The 21014-nt window shown below is 40.0% G+C and overlaps 1 protein-coding gene across 3 annotated transcripts in view; it reads left to right on the plus strand.

The window, feature by feature from the left end:
* ARMH3 (armadillo like helical domain containing 3) overlaps positions 1-21014 on the plus strand; it is a 150101-nt gene that overhangs the window by 37627 nt on the left and 91460 nt on the right. For all 3 annotated transcript variants that reach the window (XR_004425337.1, XM_033130949.1, XM_033130950.1), the window contains 6 exons: positions 1471-1572; positions 6578-6636; positions 8612-8677; positions 9541-9610; positions 10684-10744; positions 15842-15930. Coding sequence is in view for 2 of the 3 variants with exons in the window: in XM_033130949.1 (XP_032986840.1) it covers positions 1471-1572; positions 6578-6636; positions 8612-8677; positions 9541-9610; positions 10684-10744; positions 15842-15930 (447 nt within the window). In the remaining variant the exon portion in view is untranslated. The remainder of the gene's footprint in view (positions 1-1470; positions 1573-6577; positions 6637-8611; positions 8678-9540; positions 9611-10683; positions 10745-15841; positions 15931-21014) is intronic.

Raw genomic sequence — 21014 nt, forward strand, 5'->3', positions numbered from 1 at the left:
TTTAAAAGCTAGCAGTTTAGCTGTAACATTTGTTCTCAGCTCAGACTTGACATTTGACAACTCAGCCTTGGCATGACAGGACTTTCTGGTAAACTAAAAATACATATACTTCTATATTCCTTCATCTTATATAAGACAGTTTTCTAGTACTGCTGCATATGAGTGGAGAAAAAAGTCCCACTTACCACTTAGATGCCTCTCTGTATTGGATAAAGGAGTGATTATGGGCTCTGAGTTTCAAAATATGATGTAGTTTGAAATGACAGTCTCAGGTCATTTACCTATAACATGAATTAAGACCTGTTATTATTTCAGCATAAAAATGTATTTGTTTTTTATTAGTTCTTGAGGATGAAACTGTGTGAAAACAGCCAAGGAAGGGTTGGGCATGCTAATTTCTTTTCATAAGGCTTTTTGCTGTGCTTGCTGTGTATTATAGATCCATAATATGCAAATGTTTTCCATTGTTAATAAATGTTCTCTACGTACATTGTAGTAACTCCAGAGGGATCCATTATGGTATGAATACATATTATAAATAATATCCCAAACTCAGCTGAGTCTTCATGGGTTGAAATACAGCAGAAAGCTGTAGATTCTTTAGCTTGTCTGGGCCATGATGAGCCTCTTTTTGCTTATATATTGTGTCTTAGGCAGTGTAAAAGCACTTAACAAGATAGGTCTAAGTCTAATTTAAAGTCTTAGAAATTTGGGAAATCTCCATAAGAGATTTCTGTATGGGTTAGCCCTGGTCTGGTCCCTCAGTGTTCACTGGGTCTGTGGCTCAGAGAGCGGGGGCCGTGGTGGGGTAGTTTCTCTTGGACACAGGAAGCAACTGGGTGTATCAACCTCAGTTCCCAGGATGTCCTAATCAATAATGTCCACCTATTTTCAGTCTGGTATTCCTCTTTAGGTTCCCTTTCACGGAGGGTAAGGAATTAGGAGGGTAAGAATTTAAATGTATCTGCCTTAACTTTTTTCCCCTTCCATCTTGGATTGTTTCCAGCCTAAATTCTTATTCTCAAAATTGAGCAAGATTTCTCCTTATTAGGAATGAGTTGTCATTTATTTTAAGCAGGAGACTCATCAAAGCAAGGCTCATTTATATTCAGTACAGATCTTTGCCGTAGGTACAAATCAAAGTGCCTTTAAGAAGGGCCCTGAACCCTTGTAGGTTACTTGGAGCTAGAAGTAGAATCAAAATACCCTTTTTAGGATGTTGGGGGAAAAAGCTCTGTTCCTGGAGACTGGTCCTCCTAGATATGAGAGAAGGGCATTGGGCTTAATCTTGGGAGTAGGAAGGGCTCTAGAGACCTCAGAAGACTAGGTAAAGGTTTTATGATAAGCACTTGGTCCTCCCTCTGTTGTAGGTAAAGCTTCTTTAGTGATTTTCTTGCATACTGGCAAATTGGCTCTGTCATAGAAGTGTTAGTTAGTATAGGCTAATTGCATTTTATTGTTCTGTTGCAGTCATAAGTTCTGTGGAACTCCCATTGGATGCTGATGTACAGACCAGTAATCTACTGATAACCTTCTTAAAGTATAGCTCGATTGTTATGCAGGATACGAAAGGTAAGGCATGCTACTTTGGGGGCTCAGGAAGCAAGAGGTGTGGCAGGTGGCTGCTTAGCTAGAATTAAGAAGCGATGTTCCGACAAGATGAACCATTGGGGCCTCCTGTGCAAGGTGATGGTCCTGATTACTGGAAAACAGTGACTTCTCACTGCCAGATGGCATTTAGGTGGTGTTGGGAAAACCTGGGGCTGGAGGGGGAGTGCTCTGAAATAGAACAGGAAAAAAAATGGTCTCTACAAAAACGAGCAAGTCGTCTTAGCAGATTTTGGTAAGTAGATCCAAACTCTTTTGTGTGGGAAGTAGGGGGAGTAGCACGCTTCAGGGAATTCCCTTTTGAGGACAAGAAGTGAAAGCACCGGCTTGTGGTGAGACTTAGAGGACTTGTATGGAGCAGAGGAAAAGGTGAGATTCAGGGCACTGTTCCCTAACACTTAAAATATAAAACAGAGGTGTCAGCAACACCCCAGAAATGCAGAGTCGAAGGTGGGAGAAAAAGAGGTGTTGGAAAAGTTTGAATTTATATTGTCTGGTTTCCTGTTCTTCCTTTTTATGATTTTTCTATGATCTTTTAGTTAATTGGTGGTAGGGTAGTAAAATACTTGGGCTAAGAGTGAGAAGGAATTGGAAAGAAATCCAGCAAATTTTGTTCAGTATATCTGTGTGTATCTGTTTTGTTTTTTTAACTCAATTTTTTCTTTATATTGGATTTATGAGTGTTCACAATATTTATTTATTTCTATAGCTTTTTTATTGTGGTAAAATATGCATAACATATAATTTAGCGTTTTAACCATTTTTAAGTGTACAGTTCAGTAGCATTAAGTACATTTACATTGTTGTACAACCATTATCACCCTCTCCTGAACTCTTTTTCATCTTGGAAAACTGAAACTCTGTCCTCATTAGATACTAACTCCCCATTTTCCACATGCCCCCTCCCTTCAGCCCTTGGCACCCACTATTCTACTTTCTGTCTTTATGAATTTGACTACTCTAGGGACCTCATATAAGTGGACTATATCCCAGTTTTAAGATTCTCTGGAAATAAACCTGTTTAGGTAGTATTTTTCCTCCAATTTTTTAAAGTGAAAAAATTCCAATATACAGAGAAGTTGAAAGGATTATACAGTGATCACTCATATACCCATTAACATTTTGCCAGATTCGGTTTGTCTTTAAATTTCTGTGTGTGTGAGCGTTATTTTGGCTGAATCATTTTAAAGTAAGTTGCAGACATCATTCTGCTTCACACCTTAAGTACTTTGGCACGTATCTCAAAATTAAAGATGTTTTCTGAGATAGCCATTATTATAGCTAAGAAAATCAACAATCATTCTCTAATATCATGGAATATTCAGTCCATTTTTAGTTTTTCCTAGTTGTCCAAAAAATGTTTTTCATAACTGATAGTTTGTTTTTTTTTAACTACACTTAGCATTTTAATGAACATTTTTATTAACATTTTATTTGGTACCTATAGATTGATCCAGTGTGCTTCTCCCATTTAGCAGAATTTTTTTTATCCTAATTACCAAAGTAATTGGAATAGTATTTGTTAAAAAATTATATCATTCTAGCAATGGTTAACTTACAAAGCGAAATTCCTTTGGAATTAGCTCTTTAGAGTTAATCATTCTTAACAATTTGGTGTATATTATTCCTTTATAAGCCTTCCTTATAAGAATCTTTAAATCCTATTTTAGGAACCAACTGTTCTCTACTCAGTAGTTGAAGTTTGGGTCCATGGATAATCTTCAGATTCCCAGATAACAAAAAAAACAGTTCCATTATAGAAGAAAAATTGCTAAAATACTATTGCCTTTGCCACTGTACTTTCCATGAGGAGAGACTAATGCTTTTCTGAGGTGGTTTAAGATTCCCTCAGGCAAAAAGTATACTTTAGAAGGCTCTGATTTGCCAAGTGGGCTGGGCAGATTTCTGGTATGAGGGTTTTCAGGAATCCCAGAATGAGCTGAAAGGCTGCGTAAGAGAGTAAGACCAGGATTTAGGGGCTTTTGGAGTGAGAAGGAAACATTGGTAGACAGAGATAGAGAACTGAAAGATAAATATGGGAAATGAAGAATAGTCAGAGTTAAAAGGAGCCTGGGTGGGCAGAATCTAAATCCTGTTATACTCAGAAATACTGCATTAGCTCTTGGAGAATCCCGCTTTACGAGCTTAGACTTTTTTCTTTTGTTAGGCCTTGTGAGTTTGCTCTTTCAAGAGAGAGATACTACCGTGTTTCCCCGAAAATAAGACCTAGCCAGACCATCAGCTCTAATACATCTTTTGGAGCAAAAATTAATATAATTTATTAATTATACTATATTTTAGTATAATTTTACTATAAGACCAGGTCTTATATAAGACCGGGTCTTCTTCCACCCCGGCTTTCTTTCGCTGGCCCAAGACTGGGTATAATATAATGTAATATGATGTGACGTAACAAAATATACTATAATATATAACATAATATAATATACCGGGTCTTATATTAATTTTTGCTCCAAAAGGTGCATTAGAGCTGATTGTCCAGCTGGGTCTTGTTTTTGGAGAAACACGGTAGTAGTCCACGTTATGAACTCCTAACAGAGCAGTTCATTGGGAACTGCAGAGATGGTGAACCTCTGAGACTTGGCAAGTGAGATAAGGCAGGGAAGGATAACAAGACTCTTGTGTATTAGTGTTTCCATTGTTTGTCCCTATGGAAAGGGGTAGTAACCCTTTCCTTTCTCTCAACATTTTGCAGCAACCACAGAAGAGAGAAACTGTGTAGATGTGACCATAAAAATGATCTTTTAGCTTTGCTTGATAGAACACAGTGAATTGAGGCCTTTGGAACTCATTTTTAGCTTTAATGATTACATAAACCTCTTTATCCTGGTCATTTTGCCATCCATAGCATGGAAGGTAAAATTGAGGGCAGATTAATTGCATGTGGGTTGCCTCAGGCTGTCTCTCTAAGTACAAGCTGGGTTAGGTCTTTGCCAACAGGCAGCCTAAATATGACAGGGTGCAAGGTTAGGTATACTGAAGAGTTAATTTCAAAAATGGCTCCTGTGTGGATGCACTGGCCTGGCTTTCTTCCTGTCTCTTAAGCCCTTGACCTTCTGCATGCCCTGGCTAACAGGATCTCGTATGTTTTGAGGAGCAACAGAAGCCCCTTTTTCTGGCTTTGCTCCCCACTTCCCCAAGATATCATCTCTTTCTTCTTTATTATCTATCATTTGATATCTATAAAATATACTTTTAATACATATGACTGTTGTTATAAAGTTTATAATAACAGCTTAAGTTGTAAAGTATTATAGTAAAATGAACATCTGTGAACCTACCACCCAACTTAAGGAATTATTAACGCTGTTGAAGCTACCTGTGTGTCCCCTCCCGGCACTCCTCTCCTCTCAATTCTCTAGAATTTTGTGTTTATCATTCCCTTGATTTGGCTCTGTTTTCAAAGCCATTTTTCCTGAGATTCTTCTGACTTGAGTGTTGTGACCTTAAAGGAGTATCTGCTCAACCTTTAAAGTAGGTATTACGCAAAAAATATTTTAAAATATATGTATATCTCTACAAGACTTTTTGTTGATTCTGCAGAATCTTAACTGTTGTGACATCCAGGTGGTATGATTAAACCTGGCTTTTATGGTCCTTTTCTGAATTAAAAAATGTTTATAAGGAAATATGCCTTATTTTTGCATTCAGAAACATTTTTAAGTGGAGAGAGAGGTGCAGGCTGTTCTGTGGGAGTTGCTCATCGCTTCTGGGGAAAGGGGGGCGGAGAGTGCCCAGAAACTGACCAGAGGTAGTGTAGAAGAGTCTCCTGAATCTAGATTTGCATAGGCAGTGCCACTTCTCTCCTGGCTGCCTAGGGGCTCTAGTTAAGCTATGAGGAATGTCAGCTAGGGATTACCATCATCACTCTTCACACTGCCTATCTCTGAGGAGAGGTAAATGTATTTCTGGACTAAAACCCCCATGATGCTTTCTAATTGTCAGGTTTTAGTTGATAGATTCCATCTTTGAGGAAGTAGCAGGTTAATGTCAGGGTGAGAACTATTAACTAACTTCTGCAGCACTGTAATCTGTTAATCTTTTCTCCAGAATGGACTTCAATCTGGGTCCTGTCAAAGCTAATTTGAAACATCATAAGCCATTCGTCTGTTTTAGATAAGCTGGTATGACTCTCTTCTTACCTTCATTTCACCCTCTCACCCACAAAGAGCCTGGGAAGTAAATAAGCTTTGATGGTTGTGATAATTGGTGGTGATGGAGTAGCTAGCTCTTTCTTAGTCATTTGTGTGGGCTTAGAGCCCTGCTATCCAGGTTGCCACGTTCTTTTTTAGTAATAGAATGTGAGTTCTGGGAGACCAAGGACCTTTGCTTATTTCAGTGCTATATCTCTAGTGCACAGTGTGATACCTGCTACATAGTCCTAAGTAAGTATTTTAGAGTGAATAACTTTGTGAGGAAGAAAAATGATCAAGACGTCACAGCTTTCTTTTTCATAAATAATATACACAGTGCGAGGAGAAGCGTGGGCTGGACCCTGGTCTCTAGTTAATTTTGTTTCTGATTCCACTGCCAATTTGCTATGAATAGTTATAAAACCTCTAGATTTTGTGGTAGGTGGGCATAGATGGTGGTGCTTATAGCTGGTGGGTGGGGAGTGGTTGGAAAGGGAATGGACCTGACTGTTCAGAAGCAAAGGGCATGGCTCTGGTTTGGGCCATGACAGTAGAGCCATTACAATAATTAGATGGCTCTTAGGAAGGTGGTTAGCTGTCCATCAGGGTACCAGAATATTTTAGGAAAAAAATCTTCTGAGGAATTGTTTTACTTAGGAGAAAATCAGGAATTACTGTAGTAATACCTCAATTTTCATTCATGAATTTGGTGGGGAGAGAAAGTGTGAATATTCTTTTTGATGATACACATATTTATTATCTATAGTAATGTGGTCTGGATGATTTAGAGAGAAGGGTTTACTTTTATTTTACAGATGAGCACCGGCTTCACAGTGGCAAACTCTGTCTGATCATCCTCACGTGTATTGCAGAGGTAGGTCTCACCAGTCTTCTTTTATTAGCTCACTTTTTACAAAGTGCTATCTTTTTCTGCCGTTCTTGCCCAGTTCCTGACTTTTAGGGTTCTAAAGCTTGGGAGAGAAAATTTGCCCTCTTTGTATTGTCTGTCTACTGCTAGAATGTAAGCTTTGAGAGCAGGTATTTTGTCTCCTTCACCAGTCTGTTCTCAGTATCTGGCACATAGTAGAGCCTAAATTAGTATTTACTTCATGAATTAATAATGAATTATGATATGATAACTGCTATAATTGAGAACTGGAATATTCCAGCTCTTAATAGTTTTAAAAAAGAGGCTTAAGCCTCTATAGAAAAAGTAATCTTGTCCCTTTGAAGCTGCTCATGTTGGGTCTTCTTCATTGAGACAAATGAAAAAAGGAGCTCGGGTTTCCTGTAGGGGGTGGTAGAGAGAAAAGCCAGAGAGGGGTGGAAGGTGAGTGAAGTGGGGCTGATTGCAGTTTGCTGAGGAACAAGAGCCCGAGGGGAAAAAAGAAGAGATTCTTGGGCTTTGCAAGGAGGTATAATACTTTTGTTGAGATGAGGATTAATTAGGCCTCATCTCACCCGGGATCTTGGTGGCAATATAGGTCTGGCAGAACGTGAGTCAATTCAGGGCTCAATTTGTAGCTTCAACCTCCCCCTTTATTAGTCCTTATTCTGATCTTTTTTCTCTTAAGAAAACAGGAAAGGTGGTCCACGTGGAGCAGAGATCTTTCTCAGTCTTTCCCTTTATGTTCTCTGTGAAAAAAAATGACCTACATTTCACCACGTTAGGGGTAGCTGGTTATGGAAGAGCTGCTTATTATAATAGCAGTGGGCCTGGAGTAATTGCTTTTCAAAAATCTTTCTAAGAAAATCTTTAAAGAAGTTGTTTTTCACAAATTGTAGCAGTTCTTAGTAATTGGAGTCTGTAGGCATGTCAGATCTTCACCAAAGGTGTTGGGAAAGGGCCAAGGGATGTTTATTAGTGCTCCATGGTGAGAAGTTTTTGATTTTCGATCAGTCTTCAGCAAAGCCAGAGATGGGGGGGGGTCTTGCCTACTGCCGTGCTGCCTGTGTAGCAGTTTTCTCCTGCCGTGCCAAGCCCACTCCTGGTGGAGCACAGACTTTTCTTCTGAATCGGAGATCTCTGTGGAGCCTGCACATACATCCTGCAGCTGCTATGAAAACCTTCAAGCTGTCACAAACAGAGCAGGCCCCTTGGGCAGATGGGAAGGAGGAGAGAACAGGAAAACAGATTCCTCTCCGCATTTGCCTCAAGTCCCTGTGCTGTAATTTTTTGGTTTGTAATTTGCTTAAAGATTATTGACCAGTTAGAGCCGCACTGGAAATTACTCCCAAGTAAAATCTCCAAGTAAAATCTCATGGCTTAAGTAGGTTTTGACATGGAGGCATTAGGCTCATCCCATTAGTTCTCCAACTGGTCCTTGAAAGTAGTTCTTTTTTTAAATTTTTTTTTTAATTGGGGAGTATTGGGGAACAGTGTTTCTCCAGGGCCCCTCAGCTCCAAGTCGTTGTCCTTCAATCTAGTTGTGGAGGGTACAGCTCAGATCCATGTCCAGTCGTGGTTTTCAATCTTAGTTGCAGGGGGGGATAGCCCACCATTCCATGCGGGAATTGAGCCATCAAACTTGTTAAGAGCTCGCGCTCTAACTAAGGGAGCCATCTGGCTGCCCTCCCCCCCCTTTTTTAAAGTGTGTTTTTCCCCCGGACCCATGAGCTCCAAATCATGTAGTTGTTTCAATCTAGTTGTGGAGGGCGCAGCTCACAGTGGCCCATGTGGGGATCAAACTGACAACCTTATTGTTAAGAGCACCCGCTCTAACCATCTGAGCTAACTGGCTGCCCCAAAAGTAGTTCTTAAAGTCCAAGGATTTGTAGCAAGTCTGATTATAAACTGAGTTAAGTATAGCTCTTTCCTTACTTTTTCTCTATATTTTTATTTTTCTTAGGATCAGTATGCAAATGCATTTTTGCATGATGACAACATGAATTTTCGAGTAAACTTGCATAGAATGGTAGGTGTGACTTTGGCTTCTTGATTTTCCTTAGAAAATTTTTTGTATGTTCGCAGGATTGGGGAGGATGAAATTATCTTACTTAGAACAAATGTGGGTGGAATATTGTGCTAAAGGGCTCTTGTTTGACTGCTGTTCAACAGACCCATGCTTGTTGTTGGGATTTTTGTGTGTGTCATGGAGCTGTTTCTTACTCAAGAGAGGATGGAAAGATCCACAACCGTATACCTATAGCAGTAGTATTAGAATGTGTCAGTAATATAGATTTCAACAAGTAGATGGCTTAAGACTTTTATTTTCAAAAATGTAGTGTGATCTTTGATTAGTTAAGACTAGATACTGCTTTGATTTATTCATCTGAATAGTGGGGGAAATAGAATATGAAGGATCAGCGAATTTCATTAAACTTGAACGTATCTTCAAAAGTTTCACATCGAGATTTGTATTTGAAACTTTTGTTTTTTGCAACTGCTGCTGTTGCTGTCTTTATACACAGTCACCTTCTTCTTTTCTTTTTCTTAATCATTATTTTATCAAAGAAAAATACCAGTATATCTCTTTTGTTGTAATGTCACTTATATAGATAAAATCAAAGTAAAAACAACACCTTTCCCATTGTATAGTATGTTCCACACCCTTTAGAACTGTTGTCTTGTTGAATTGTGTTTTTGTCACAGGCTTGCATTAGTAACTGAGAAAGATTTACAAGTCCTCCCTGCCCCACCCCACCCCTCCCCCACCACTAGAAAAAGAGAGAGAAAGGTAGCATCTCTGTAGTCATGATTTTATTTGCATGAAAAACGTGGTGATGAGCCATTGGATGTCAGTTCATGTGCCTGTTAATTTCATTTGTGTGTGTGAAGCCTATGCGACACAGGAAGAAGGCAGCAGACAAGAACCTTCCCTGCCGTCCTTTAGTATGTGCAGTCTTGGGTGAGTATCATCAAAATTGTCATTTTTCTGTACCAGTGACAGATTTTCATAATTAAGATGAGGACTAGATCCTGGCTGATGTACTTCTTCCTCAGAGAAGTTGTTACTAGTTATGTTTCTTTCCTGGCCTAAGAAACCATGTTTTTTGTTGAGTGTGGTAAAGCAACTCCAGTGAATAGAATGGTCAATTAAAGGGTGCTCTTGTTCACAGTAAAAGATCTTTCTAAGGAGAAAAAAATGGCTAAGTCAAAGCATGATAGATGATTTACATTTGTAAGCTATCTTACTCCTGATCAAGATTTCAAATTCTTTCCTCCCTTTCTTGGTCCAAATTGATGTGTCAGCTGGCCAGGAAGCTTGAAGTTCAAGGTTCAAACATGCAAAACCTCCTCTGAGTAAATTAAGCTGAGATGAGGCTGACAGAGCTGACAGGTAGGGGGCTGTATCTTAGATAATTTTGTCAGAATGCTGCATTGTCCTCAGGGGAATGATCTGAACTCTTAATCCCATTTCACTTGGATATTCAGCCCTGGTTTCTAAATCTACTTGATTTTAGAAACAGTAATTAAGACTTTATAATAAACTTCTATTGACCCAAAGCCCACAGACCATTTCAGTCAATATCTGTCAAACTGAGTGTGATAGTGAGATGAGATAGACATGGCTTTAGAGCTGAGTCTCTGGTTACATGGATATGATCCATAATTTCTTCTCTGTTTGCCTCATCACTCGGTTCTCAGAATAATGATTTCCCTCTGGCATTTTGCATTAGTGCCATGGTATGAAGTATCTACAGTGAAATCTCCATTGTATATGAATTTATTGGCAGGTCAAGGTATTCTTCTGGAAGTAGGAGAGTGAACTCATTTTCTTTTACTTTACAACTGGCAGTTGGCGAAAAGTGTTGCAAAAAGTGCCTTATATAAAATAAATTTAAGCACATATGAATAAAGATGTGGTTAGTGGCTGGCACTCAGCTTGAATGCAAGGTGTACTCAGAAGTTTTTTCCAACTTAAAGGCAAGGAATGAATTTTATTCTGATTGATTTAATTTTTCTTCTTTCCCCATTCAGACCTGATGGTAGAATTTATTGTAACACACATGATGAAGGAGTTTCCTATGGATCTCTATGTGTAAGTACCATGGTTCATTTAATGTGTGCAAATCTGTTTTATAAAATCGAGTGATAGGAAATTTATAGTCAAAATTTCTATGTATATTTCATTTCAGGAAAAACACATTTGTTTGTAGAGAAGTGTCAGGGAGCAAGCATTTTATGGTCTGGATTTTATACATCTTTCCAGAAGAGGGAAAAAGTACAAACCAAACCACAATTTAGATTCCGCACATATCTTCATTATTACTTGTGGGCCCCTTGCATGAGGAGTAGGGCTGATGCATTTAAGCAGTGATCATGGATGGCTGTTTTCATCCAAAGGTAGGGAATACCAGCAGACCACTAAGTCATCCCTGGGCTTTGACATTAAAGTAGTCAGCAGTAGTTAGAAGGGAGGGAAAGGCCAGAGAGATAGAGCTTCTTTGCCTACATTCCTAACAGCCTGCTCGGAACTCTGCTGCAGACTATGCATACAGGGCGTGGCTGGGAGATTCCTGCCTCCTGAGGATATCTGATCGTCGCACAATTCTTTATAACCAGTACAACTAGAGGCAACTGAAAATCATCATATTTTAGTAAAATTTAAAACTTAAGGCTTTCTCTCTCTTTTCCTGTTTCTGCATTCGTATCTTTAATGTCTAAAACAGCTATGCCACATTAGTGTGATCCAAAGTATGTATATTATCTTTATTCCTTAAAAAGCATCTGATTGGAGTCTGACTACCGAATCGGTACCTCCATGTTTTTGAGCAAGAGACCAGTTTGGTATGCAGCAAGCTTAGTGTATCTTGTTCCAATGCCGGGCCTGGGATTTAGGGAGTGTAAAGGATTTTGCTCAGAATAGATTAGACCTCCAACTTTTTAGACTCCTTGTAGGCTGTATAGTCTTGGTCTCCTAGGTCTGAAATAATGATACAAAATTTTGCTTTTAGGTAAATAGCATTTTTCCGTATCTTTTTGGTATTGAGAAGTAAGCCTGATCCTTTATTTCAATTCAAAGACCCCGAAAAGCTGCTTTTTATAACACTTAGATGAGTTTTCTGCTTGTTTTAGACGGGGTCTCTGAACCTCAGTACCTTAGGGGTCAGATTTGTTTTGCTAGAGACTATATTTCTAGCTTGATTATCTTATGTTCTAGTTTTAGGATATGCTATTTATTTTGTAGTATATTATTATAGTCCCAGTTTTCTCGTTTTGCAAGTAAATAAACTTAGGCTCCAGAGATTAAGTGCTTTGCCAATGTTTATTCTATTAGTAAGCACCACTGCCTGGACTTGAACCCAGATTTTCTTACTGTAAATCCTAGGCTGTTGCTATCCCTTCTCAGGTGTATTAGTTATCTATTGCTACGTAACAAACTACCTCAAAACCTAGTGGTATAAAACACACATGAATTATCTCACAGTTTCTGTGGTTCAGGAATCCAGGGGCAGATAGCTGGGTAGTTTTGGCATAGGGTTTCTCATGAGGCTGCAGTCAAAGTGCTAGCTGTGGCTGCAGGCATCTGAGGCTCCACTACGGCTGGAGAATGTGCTTCCAAGCTCCCTTACAGGGTCGCTGGCAAACCCCAGTTCCTTGCCACGTGAGCCTCTCCATAGGGTTGCTCGAAATGGCAGCTTCCTTGCCCCGAAGCAAGTCATTCAAGGGAGAAAGAGAAGGAGAATGAGAGCCCAAGATGAAAACCATAGTGTCTCTTAGAACTTAATCTCAAATGACGTACCGTTTCTGTTGGGCACACAGATCAGCCTGATACAGTGTGGGAAGGGACTACACAAGGATGCGAATGGCAGGAGGTGGGGACCACTGGGGGCCATCTTGGCAGGCTGGCTGCCCCAGTTGCACACCTAGTAAGTTTCATCGTCAAGATTCAAACTCAAGTCCCTCTGACTCCAGAGGCTGTACTCTTAAGCACTGCTGTGATAAATGACAGAGGAAAGGTCTGTACAGGGTGACTAATGCTGACTGGGGTATCAGAGAAGGTTGCATTTGACCTGAGTCATGAAGAAACAGTAGGAGTTTTCTATGTGGGGGAGGGGTGAGGAACACACCAAGCTGGGGACCAATATGTTCAAAGGCTTAGAGACTTGGAAGAGTGGCACGTTTGGAGAATAGAAAGCAATTCAGGATGACTAGAGTCTTGGGTATACGGAGGAAGGATAGGAGAGTAGTAAAAAGGCTACCTGAGATTAAGTGGGTGATGGGGAGCAGTGCAAGGTGGGGATGACGTGATAAGATTGTGTGTTCAGTACGTAGAATTACAGGTGTGTATGTGTCCACCCAAACCATCACATCCCAACTACCGAACCTGGTCGACACTAGATCCTTTACCTCCCTCCTCCCCCTATTGCCTTACTTTTTGTGTATGGACTAGCTTTCTCAGTTGTTTTTTCCACCTGCTCCCTAATTGAATGTCCTGAGGTTAGGGAAGATGGGGGAAGATAATGAGGCATCAAACTGACAGAGGCTGGGCAGAAGGCCCCACCCTCAGGCTGAGTTCAGTTTCTTCATTTGTACCCATGGGCATGTTTCCAGATTTTCCTACCACCCTTCCAATCCTCTTTTCAGTTTTTGGCATTTGGAGCATCAAGTCCTTTTTAGGTAAACTTATCCACTCCCTGCTGGGCATCAGGCCAGGTTGTTGCTCTTCTCATTATGTACTGCTTTTCAGCAGCATACAGCAGAATGAGAAGTTGAAAACAAAATGAATTTCTATCACTTCAGATAAGTTTATAATCTTCCTGGTGAAATATGAAGAAATACGGAGTTTGGAAAGATGTAATAATACTCAAAGCCAGAATCTGGGTCAGAAATGAAACAATTTTATATCTGTACACAAATGCTGTAGGTAAAGTAATAATGGAGAAGGTACTTAGCCAGAGAGAGAGAGAGAGAGAGAGAGAGGGAGAGAGAGAGAAATGGGAAAACTCAACCAATTAATTTCCACTGCTGGCTGTACTGCTTGATTCTTGCCACCACCCCCACTGTTGCCATAGGTTTTCGGAGTGAAGGGAAATAGTCTCTGAGGAGAATAAGCTCTCTTTTAAGTTACTTTTATGTGGAAAACTTGGACTCCTTTGTAAGTCAGTCCCAAACCTGTGGGCAGGCACCAAAAGAAAATAGAGACTTCAGTGGACCCCACAAGAAAATTTCTGATTAAAGTGGAAGTGTCTTGTGTTGAAGTAGAAAACCATGCATAAAAGAAATGGCCGCAGGGAGCGGCTGATTAGCTCAGTTGGTTAGAGCACGGTGCTCTTAACAAGGTTGCTGGTTCGATCCCCACATGGGCCACTATGAGCTGCGTCCTTCACAACTAGATTGAAACAACCACTTGACTTGGAGCTGATGGGTCCTGGAAAAACACAAATAAATAAAAGTTAGAAAAAAAAATGCCCCAAGAGGTAGTAAATTTGAAGTTATTCAGCCAGTGTATAATTTTAAAATTATAGCAGTTGTTAAAATTTTCATTCTGTTTGATAAATTGTGTAAGTTGAGACCATAAGGCTGATGATATCACTTGTTGGGTGGCTGCAGAGGCAGGAACAGAGCCTAGGAATAGTGCAGGAGTGGATGGATATCCATAGCCTTTAACTAGAGGGTGGTGGCAAGCAGCGGTAGGGGCCGTAGGTAGTATCTCACTGCTGCTCCCCAGTGGTTCAGTGTTGGGACGGCAGTGCCAAAAGAGCCAGGGTGCAGGGTGTCCAGATTTAGGTCATGTGAGCAGTGCTGGCGTCCGGGAATGTACTGTGCATGGTGGTTATACATGGGCGGCATCCAGCCACTCTTGCGGCTGCAACAAAGCTCTCAGCACCAGGGACCCAATGACTATCAATTTAATGGGGAAATTGATAGGAGAGTTTGTATATCACTAAGTTAAATCTTACTTTGAACAAGGGCATCCTGTAGCTAATGACCACTGCATCAAACAGGAGATCACACCGCATTTGTTGAAAATGAACAAATGATTTGGAAACTTAAGATGATTTACAGTACAATTTATATCTCTTGGTAAGTAGTTTTGGTATAGTTTAGTTTTTAGAGAATAAAAGGGAATTATTTAAAAATTTTGATGTATTGCTGTATATATTAATTTTTATTTCTGTATGGTTTGTAAAATATTTTAACTATCACTCCTGAAGTCTTTTAAGAGAGATCTGTTACATAGCCCTCTCATGAAATCCTATCTGAAAGGCTCCTACCAGGCCACTTAGAACTAAGGGAGCAGCAGGAAGAGCTGAGAGAGATGGGAATAAGGGAACAAGTGGAATAGCCTAGTAAGGTAGCAGTGCAGGCCCATTACTAGGAATATTTTAAAACGTCAGGATTTTAACTTACTAATTTAGTTCACATCATTTGTGTCTTTGATATGTTGTCAAGTTGTCAAGCACTTTAATTTCACTAGCTAGTGTCCTTGGCTCTCATTCCATAGAAGAAGGTTTGTAGCGTTTTCTCCCCCCTTCTTTTTTCCACCTCTGCTATAAGAGGGCCAAGAAATTACCTACTCCTATTTATGCTTGATTCCATGAACTGTCAAATTGATAATGGTATCTGCTGAAGTTAGTAGAATCTCATGATGCTTTGTCTCCGATTAAAGCCGTAGAACCTGAGACAGTCTCAGTCCCACCTCTAGAATTGTTTACTTGAAGCTGTCATTCAACTGAATTGCAATTGGGTCTGTTAGGTAGAGAGGAGCCGCTTTTTGCTATGCCCATTTGCCTTGTTAATTTTGTCTCTTCTATTTCTGTTTTCCCTGCATCATTTTTTTATGTCAGAACCGTTTCAAGAGGAAGAGCCTCTTTCATTTGCCAGAAATTAACCCAGCAGGTTATCTGAAATTAACCCAGCAAGTTTTCAGGAACTTGACAACTTAGTTCTAGGAAGACTTAAGTGCTAGATATTTAGTTAATCTGCAGTCAGTTATTTGTTGAATAAATGAATGAAAAGATAGGTCTGACAATTTCTTCTGAATTTTTGGTTTGTGTGATGAGCCTGGAACTTCAAAGGGGTACAGTCCAAGCTTTGGGCCTCTGTTTCCAATGTCACCCCAAAAAATTTAATTGAAAAGGAAGGTTATCCGAGCTAGGCTTACCCCAGTTTTTCTCTTTCTCTGTTACAGACGCTGCATTCAGGTAGTACATAAACTACTTTGCTACCAAAAGAAGTGTAGAGTACGCCTGCATTACACCTGGCGGGAACTCTGGTCAGGTAACTTCCTTTTTTGAATTCATCCTCTTTTCCCATATCTTTTATGAGCCCCTAGGCCTGGGCACGAGATGAATTTTTTTTCCCCAAACTTTTTAGTTTGTTTAGGATGTTTCTACTTTCATTTTTATTTCTTGTCCTTTCAGCCTTGTTCTGTTCCAGACCTAGGCATTCACATATCTATTCCATACTTTCTCTCGTTGCTTCTCCTCCCTGTACTTTTTTGTCAGCTGTAAGAAGTAATTCAATATTTCTTGAGTTCCATTGATTCTTCCTTTGAGTAAGAGTGAGGAGTCAGTACAAACTTGGATTCTCCCTCTATTCCATTTGGTAGCAGCATATGGACTATAGGGAGGTTTCTGTGTGTTTCTTCATGATGAGTAATCTCAGGAGGAATGTCAGAGGGAGAGGAGGTAGGGAGGGGGTGGAGAGATGGGGGGAATCCTGTTCTTTGTGTTACATCTGGCATTATTACTGTTTACAGACAGTGTCAATTGTACCACTCCCCTTGCGCCAGAGACAAAAACAGAAAATTACAGTGTTTACTTTTGTCTTTGTATCCTTTTGGTAGCCCAGGAAAGTCACTGCCACCCCTGCCTGTGGGAAGTGGCTCTTCTCTAAGGGTACAATTAATGCTGCTTGCCACCCCTTTCTTTTGTGCAACTAAATTGGAGGTTTCAGGAAAGCAGAGGAGACATGTTCCCTGAGGCATTCGCTTATTGATAAGTCCTGGGGCTTTTGTGACCTGATGGTACAATAAAGTGTTCTCCAGATGATTATAGTGATGAGTGGTTGCCCCACCCCTGGGAGAGCTCCTCTGTATTCTCAGCAGCGGGAGGGTGTGTTAGTGTCAGAGGCTTTATAAGAAACGGCCAGTAACCCTGTCCCCTGCCATGGAATTCGTCGCACTTGTTGTGACTCGTGGTCTCCTCCCAACGCAATTTGGCTTTCTAAATTTAGTCCTCTGTAATGGGAAGTAGAGATCTTTAATTAATGGATTAGCAAGTTCTGTGCAGTTGCTGCCTGTGGTGGTGAAGGGGGAGTAGTAGGAGAATAACACTAAGTGGCAATAATGACATTTTGGTATTTTAGGAGAAAAGAGGAATGATTGTGTGAGAGTTTGAGATTGAGGGAATGTCAGAAGAGCTAAAGAGAGATCAAAAGAGATTGAAATGACTAAAGTTAGTAGAATTTCTTAGGAACAATTCTTTTTAATATAAAGGACTGCTATAATTGCCTATAAATAGTTATATGATTGTTGGGCTCTAAAAATTTAGAATGAAGCGGAAACACAAAAATGACACAAATCTGTGGATGTTGGTAAAGCTGTAGGACGTATAACAAGCACAAATGGTTTGTCTCTTAACTGGGAGGAAGTTACACATTGTAGTACTGAGGTATTGGTGGTAGTAGTTGTTTCTGCCTGCTTTTGATTCTCTTTTATTCTATTTTCTTTCCTTTCTGTCCTAGCCATCTCGTCCGTGGCCCCTGGGATTTCTCTGGCTTTCCTCCCATTCTCATCATCTGTTGCCCTCTTCCTCACTGTCCTGTTCCATTGCCTTTTCCACATGGCCTCCTACTGTTTGTTCACTCTGGTCTGTCTCTGGGGCTCAGGACTTCCCAGTGGTCTCCTGCATCCACCTGGTATCCTGTCGTTTGTGCTATTGTTATCGAACATTTTACTTCTACGTGGGTTATAAACCCCACAATGCTTTGCCATCATTTTTGTTTAAAGAGTTAATTATTTTTTTTTTTAATTAAAGATATCTTTTATATTTATCTTTTCTGGCTCTTAACATTTCCCCATTCTGGCTAGGATATTGTGAGACAGGAATCTATTCTGTGTTGGTCAGTTGACTTTATGTCTTTGAGTACTTTCTGTGATATCAGCTCTGTTTGTAATATGTGCTATCTCAGGCCTGATTCATTGACATTCTTGGGCCCTTGATAAGTTGAGAGGCGGGGTATATGAGTGTCATCAGCGAGGTCTGGATAACTGCTTGCTAAGGCCTACGCTTTTGTGCGAGAGCTGTTAGGTGAAGTTAGCTCCTTTTCCTATATAGACTGGATGAGCCCTCCTGGAACGCTGGCTCCATGTGTTCCTATGTGGAGTGTACAGTGGGATGCAGAGCAGCAGGTGTTAAGGAAAGCTGCAAAATACTACACTACTTCTGATGCATCAGAGCCCATAATAATATATAATATTGCAATCAGTGAATATAAATGTGGCTGTGATGGAGCCACCCACTCCTTGGCTGGTACTACCCCTCATATGTTGGTATGCCCATGTTTTCACTCTTTCTTTGCCTTCCAGACTTAGGATTTGAGGGAGGTATGTGAAACTCATCATGGCAAATGTGCTTACGTGTATATAGATGCTTGCCCGTACATGTGCTGCAAACTTTAATTGAATTTTATTTCTAAATATGGCTGTAAGGCATGTATTGTTAGACTAGATACACAGAAGTCCTTGGGTGTCTAGGGAGCAGTCAGCCAGGGTCCAAATGCCTTTTTTCATTTGGAATGTGGGTGTTCCGTATCACTGCACTTTGAGTGGTGATTTTTATTCCTGTGCTGTTGACAACAGTAGCTCTTTTTTTATTGGGGAGGTAGCCAGAGGTCCCCTTCCAAATTCCCATATGGAATTCTTAGGCTTGGTCTAATGGACGAGAAGCCAGCTGTGTTAGCTGAGGATTTAATCCTGCCTCATTTGTTAGTTTTATAGATATAAGCCCCGATCTACTCCCTGCTGCCACTGTCTTTATGGGATGCCTGTCACCATGGTATCCGAGTACATGGGGAAATATATTTAGGCTGACTTCAATTAGAATATGGAAAGGAAGAAGTCCTGTCTCTTTCATTGCCCTCTTTCAGCAATCACTATTTTTCACCAAGTTTATGGAAAGTTCAAAATCTCTTCTCTGACCTCTAGGCTTCCATTCTGGGTAAAAGGTTAGGTGTTAAACTCTCTTCTGAAAGAGATAGAAAACTGGGTTTTAGGATAAGATCCTAGTAAAGTAGCTCTTTACTTTTGAAAATATAATGAAAGATACAATCTTTTTGTCCAGAAAAATGTCTATTTGTGCATATTACAATTTCATGTAATTTCAGAGAGTTCATGGATCTTCTGAAAGCCCATCCGTGATCCCATGTTAAGTAAGAATCCCTGTCTTAATTTTAGGTTCCATGGACTCCCAATTAATTGTTTTCAGAAAACATCTTAGTATCTGGTTAAACATTTTTTCTGTATGTACTGATCATACAGTATTCCCCCTGGGAATTTTAGCTTAATTAGTCTCTCTGAACTTCTTGAGGTTGAAGACCATGTTGGTCATTATGTTTTATTTCCTGTGTCTTCCTGTAGCACTTGGAGCTTCTATTTTAGCATATCACATTGTTTTGCTATGTTTGCATACGTCTGTATAATGATTTGTTTAAATATCTATGTTTCCTCTTTAAAAAGTTCCTGGAGGGCAGGGCCTATGTTTTAATCATTGTTTTATCCCCAGCACACCACTTGGCTTACGATAGGGGCTCAGAAAACATTTGAAAGAATAAATAAATGGATGAATGGATATATAGAATTTCTATTAATGATGAATCAACATTCTCTTAAAGCAGCACAATGTTGTGTTTGGGGCTCAAAACCAACACCCACCACCACCATCAGCATCAATAATAAAAGTGCTCAGTAGGATGTTTGTTGTCATGTTTCTGTTGAGCTGACTTCATCACCTTTTAATTTGAGTTATTGATGTGAAAGAGAGTGGTGAGTAATTTCTCTGTCCTTTGTCTCTTTCTTCCTTACCCACAGATAACATGGATTGCTTTTAACCAAGCAAAAATGGAAACTGATCATTTCTAAGCCATTAACCAAAGAGTGAGCAGAAGCTTATAGTTGTTGGAGAGGGAAATCCTTGAGCAGAGGGTCATAGAGTGAGCTTATTTTACTTCCACTGAAGGGAGGAGGGGTATTGGGGAGTCAGCTACATTTAAATATTGTAGCTTTCCGCAGTTCAAAAACATTTGTTGATTTAAAGGCAGATTTATACTGGCATTTTATATTCAACATTTATCTATGGATCACAGTCCTTCTCACCCTTTCACTCTGCCACATCCCTGGATGATAAGTCATTACTTTTATCACCATTTATTGGGGAAGGGAGTGGAGATATAGAAGGGCAAGTAACTTGCTAAGGATCATGGAACCAGACACTAACAGTGTCATGATTAGAACTTAGAGTTCCTGACGCTTATGATCAGATGCAGATCACTAGCCAACATTTGCCTTTCTGCAGGAAGAAAGGGCCCCCAAACCCCCAAATCAATCTGATCAGCTTCACTGTGCTAAATAGCATCTGAAGCATTCACAACTTTGTAAAAAAGAGAAATTGTACATGGCCTGACCTTTCAGATACCTACTGGGAAAAATAGAAAACCCAGAGTGTCACAGCTTTCTGGATGCAGCCGCACTCTCATCACTGGCAGAAGCCTATGACTTCATGGTTTAGGTACACTTTGAAACTGGGAATTGTGAGCGTTTCGTTGGAAGCTTGTTATACTGTTGTCGTTGTCATACTGAACATGTTGTCGACTGAACATTTTCAAGAGAAAGAATGACATGAGCCATAGATTTATCTGGCAGTTCTTGTCTAGGTTATAGCTTTGATACTTTGGCAGCCCCGCCTGATTTTGGGAAACTATCCTTTGAACTTTTAATTGTTTGCTTCTTTTAGTTTAGTTTCTTTTTAAAACGTTTTGTATTAATATAATTATAGACTCACAGGAAGTGGCAAAAATAGTACAGAGAGTTTTTATACCCTTCACTCAGCTTCCTCCAATGGTGACATCTTATCTAACTCTACAATATTGCTTCTTTTAGTTTTGAAGAGGGCGTCCAGGTGGGAAAGAACATAGCAGTAAACAGCTAGAGTAGATGGAAAGAGGGATTTTGGCAGCTGCTATTGGTATTTAAAAAAAAAAATAAATTTTATTGGGGAATATTGGGGAACAGTGTGCCTTTCCAGGGCCCATCAGCTCCAAGTTGTTGTCCTTCCATCCAGTTGTGGAGGGCGCAGCTCAGCTCC

This window comes from Rhinolophus ferrumequinum, chromosome 16 (genome assembly GCF_004115265.2).
Source record: "Rhinolophus ferrumequinum isolate MPI-CBG mRhiFer1 chromosome 16, mRhiFer1_v1.p, whole genome shotgun sequence".
Taxonomy (NCBI): Eukaryota; Metazoa; Chordata; class Mammalia; order Chiroptera; family Rhinolophidae; genus Rhinolophus; species Rhinolophus ferrumequinum.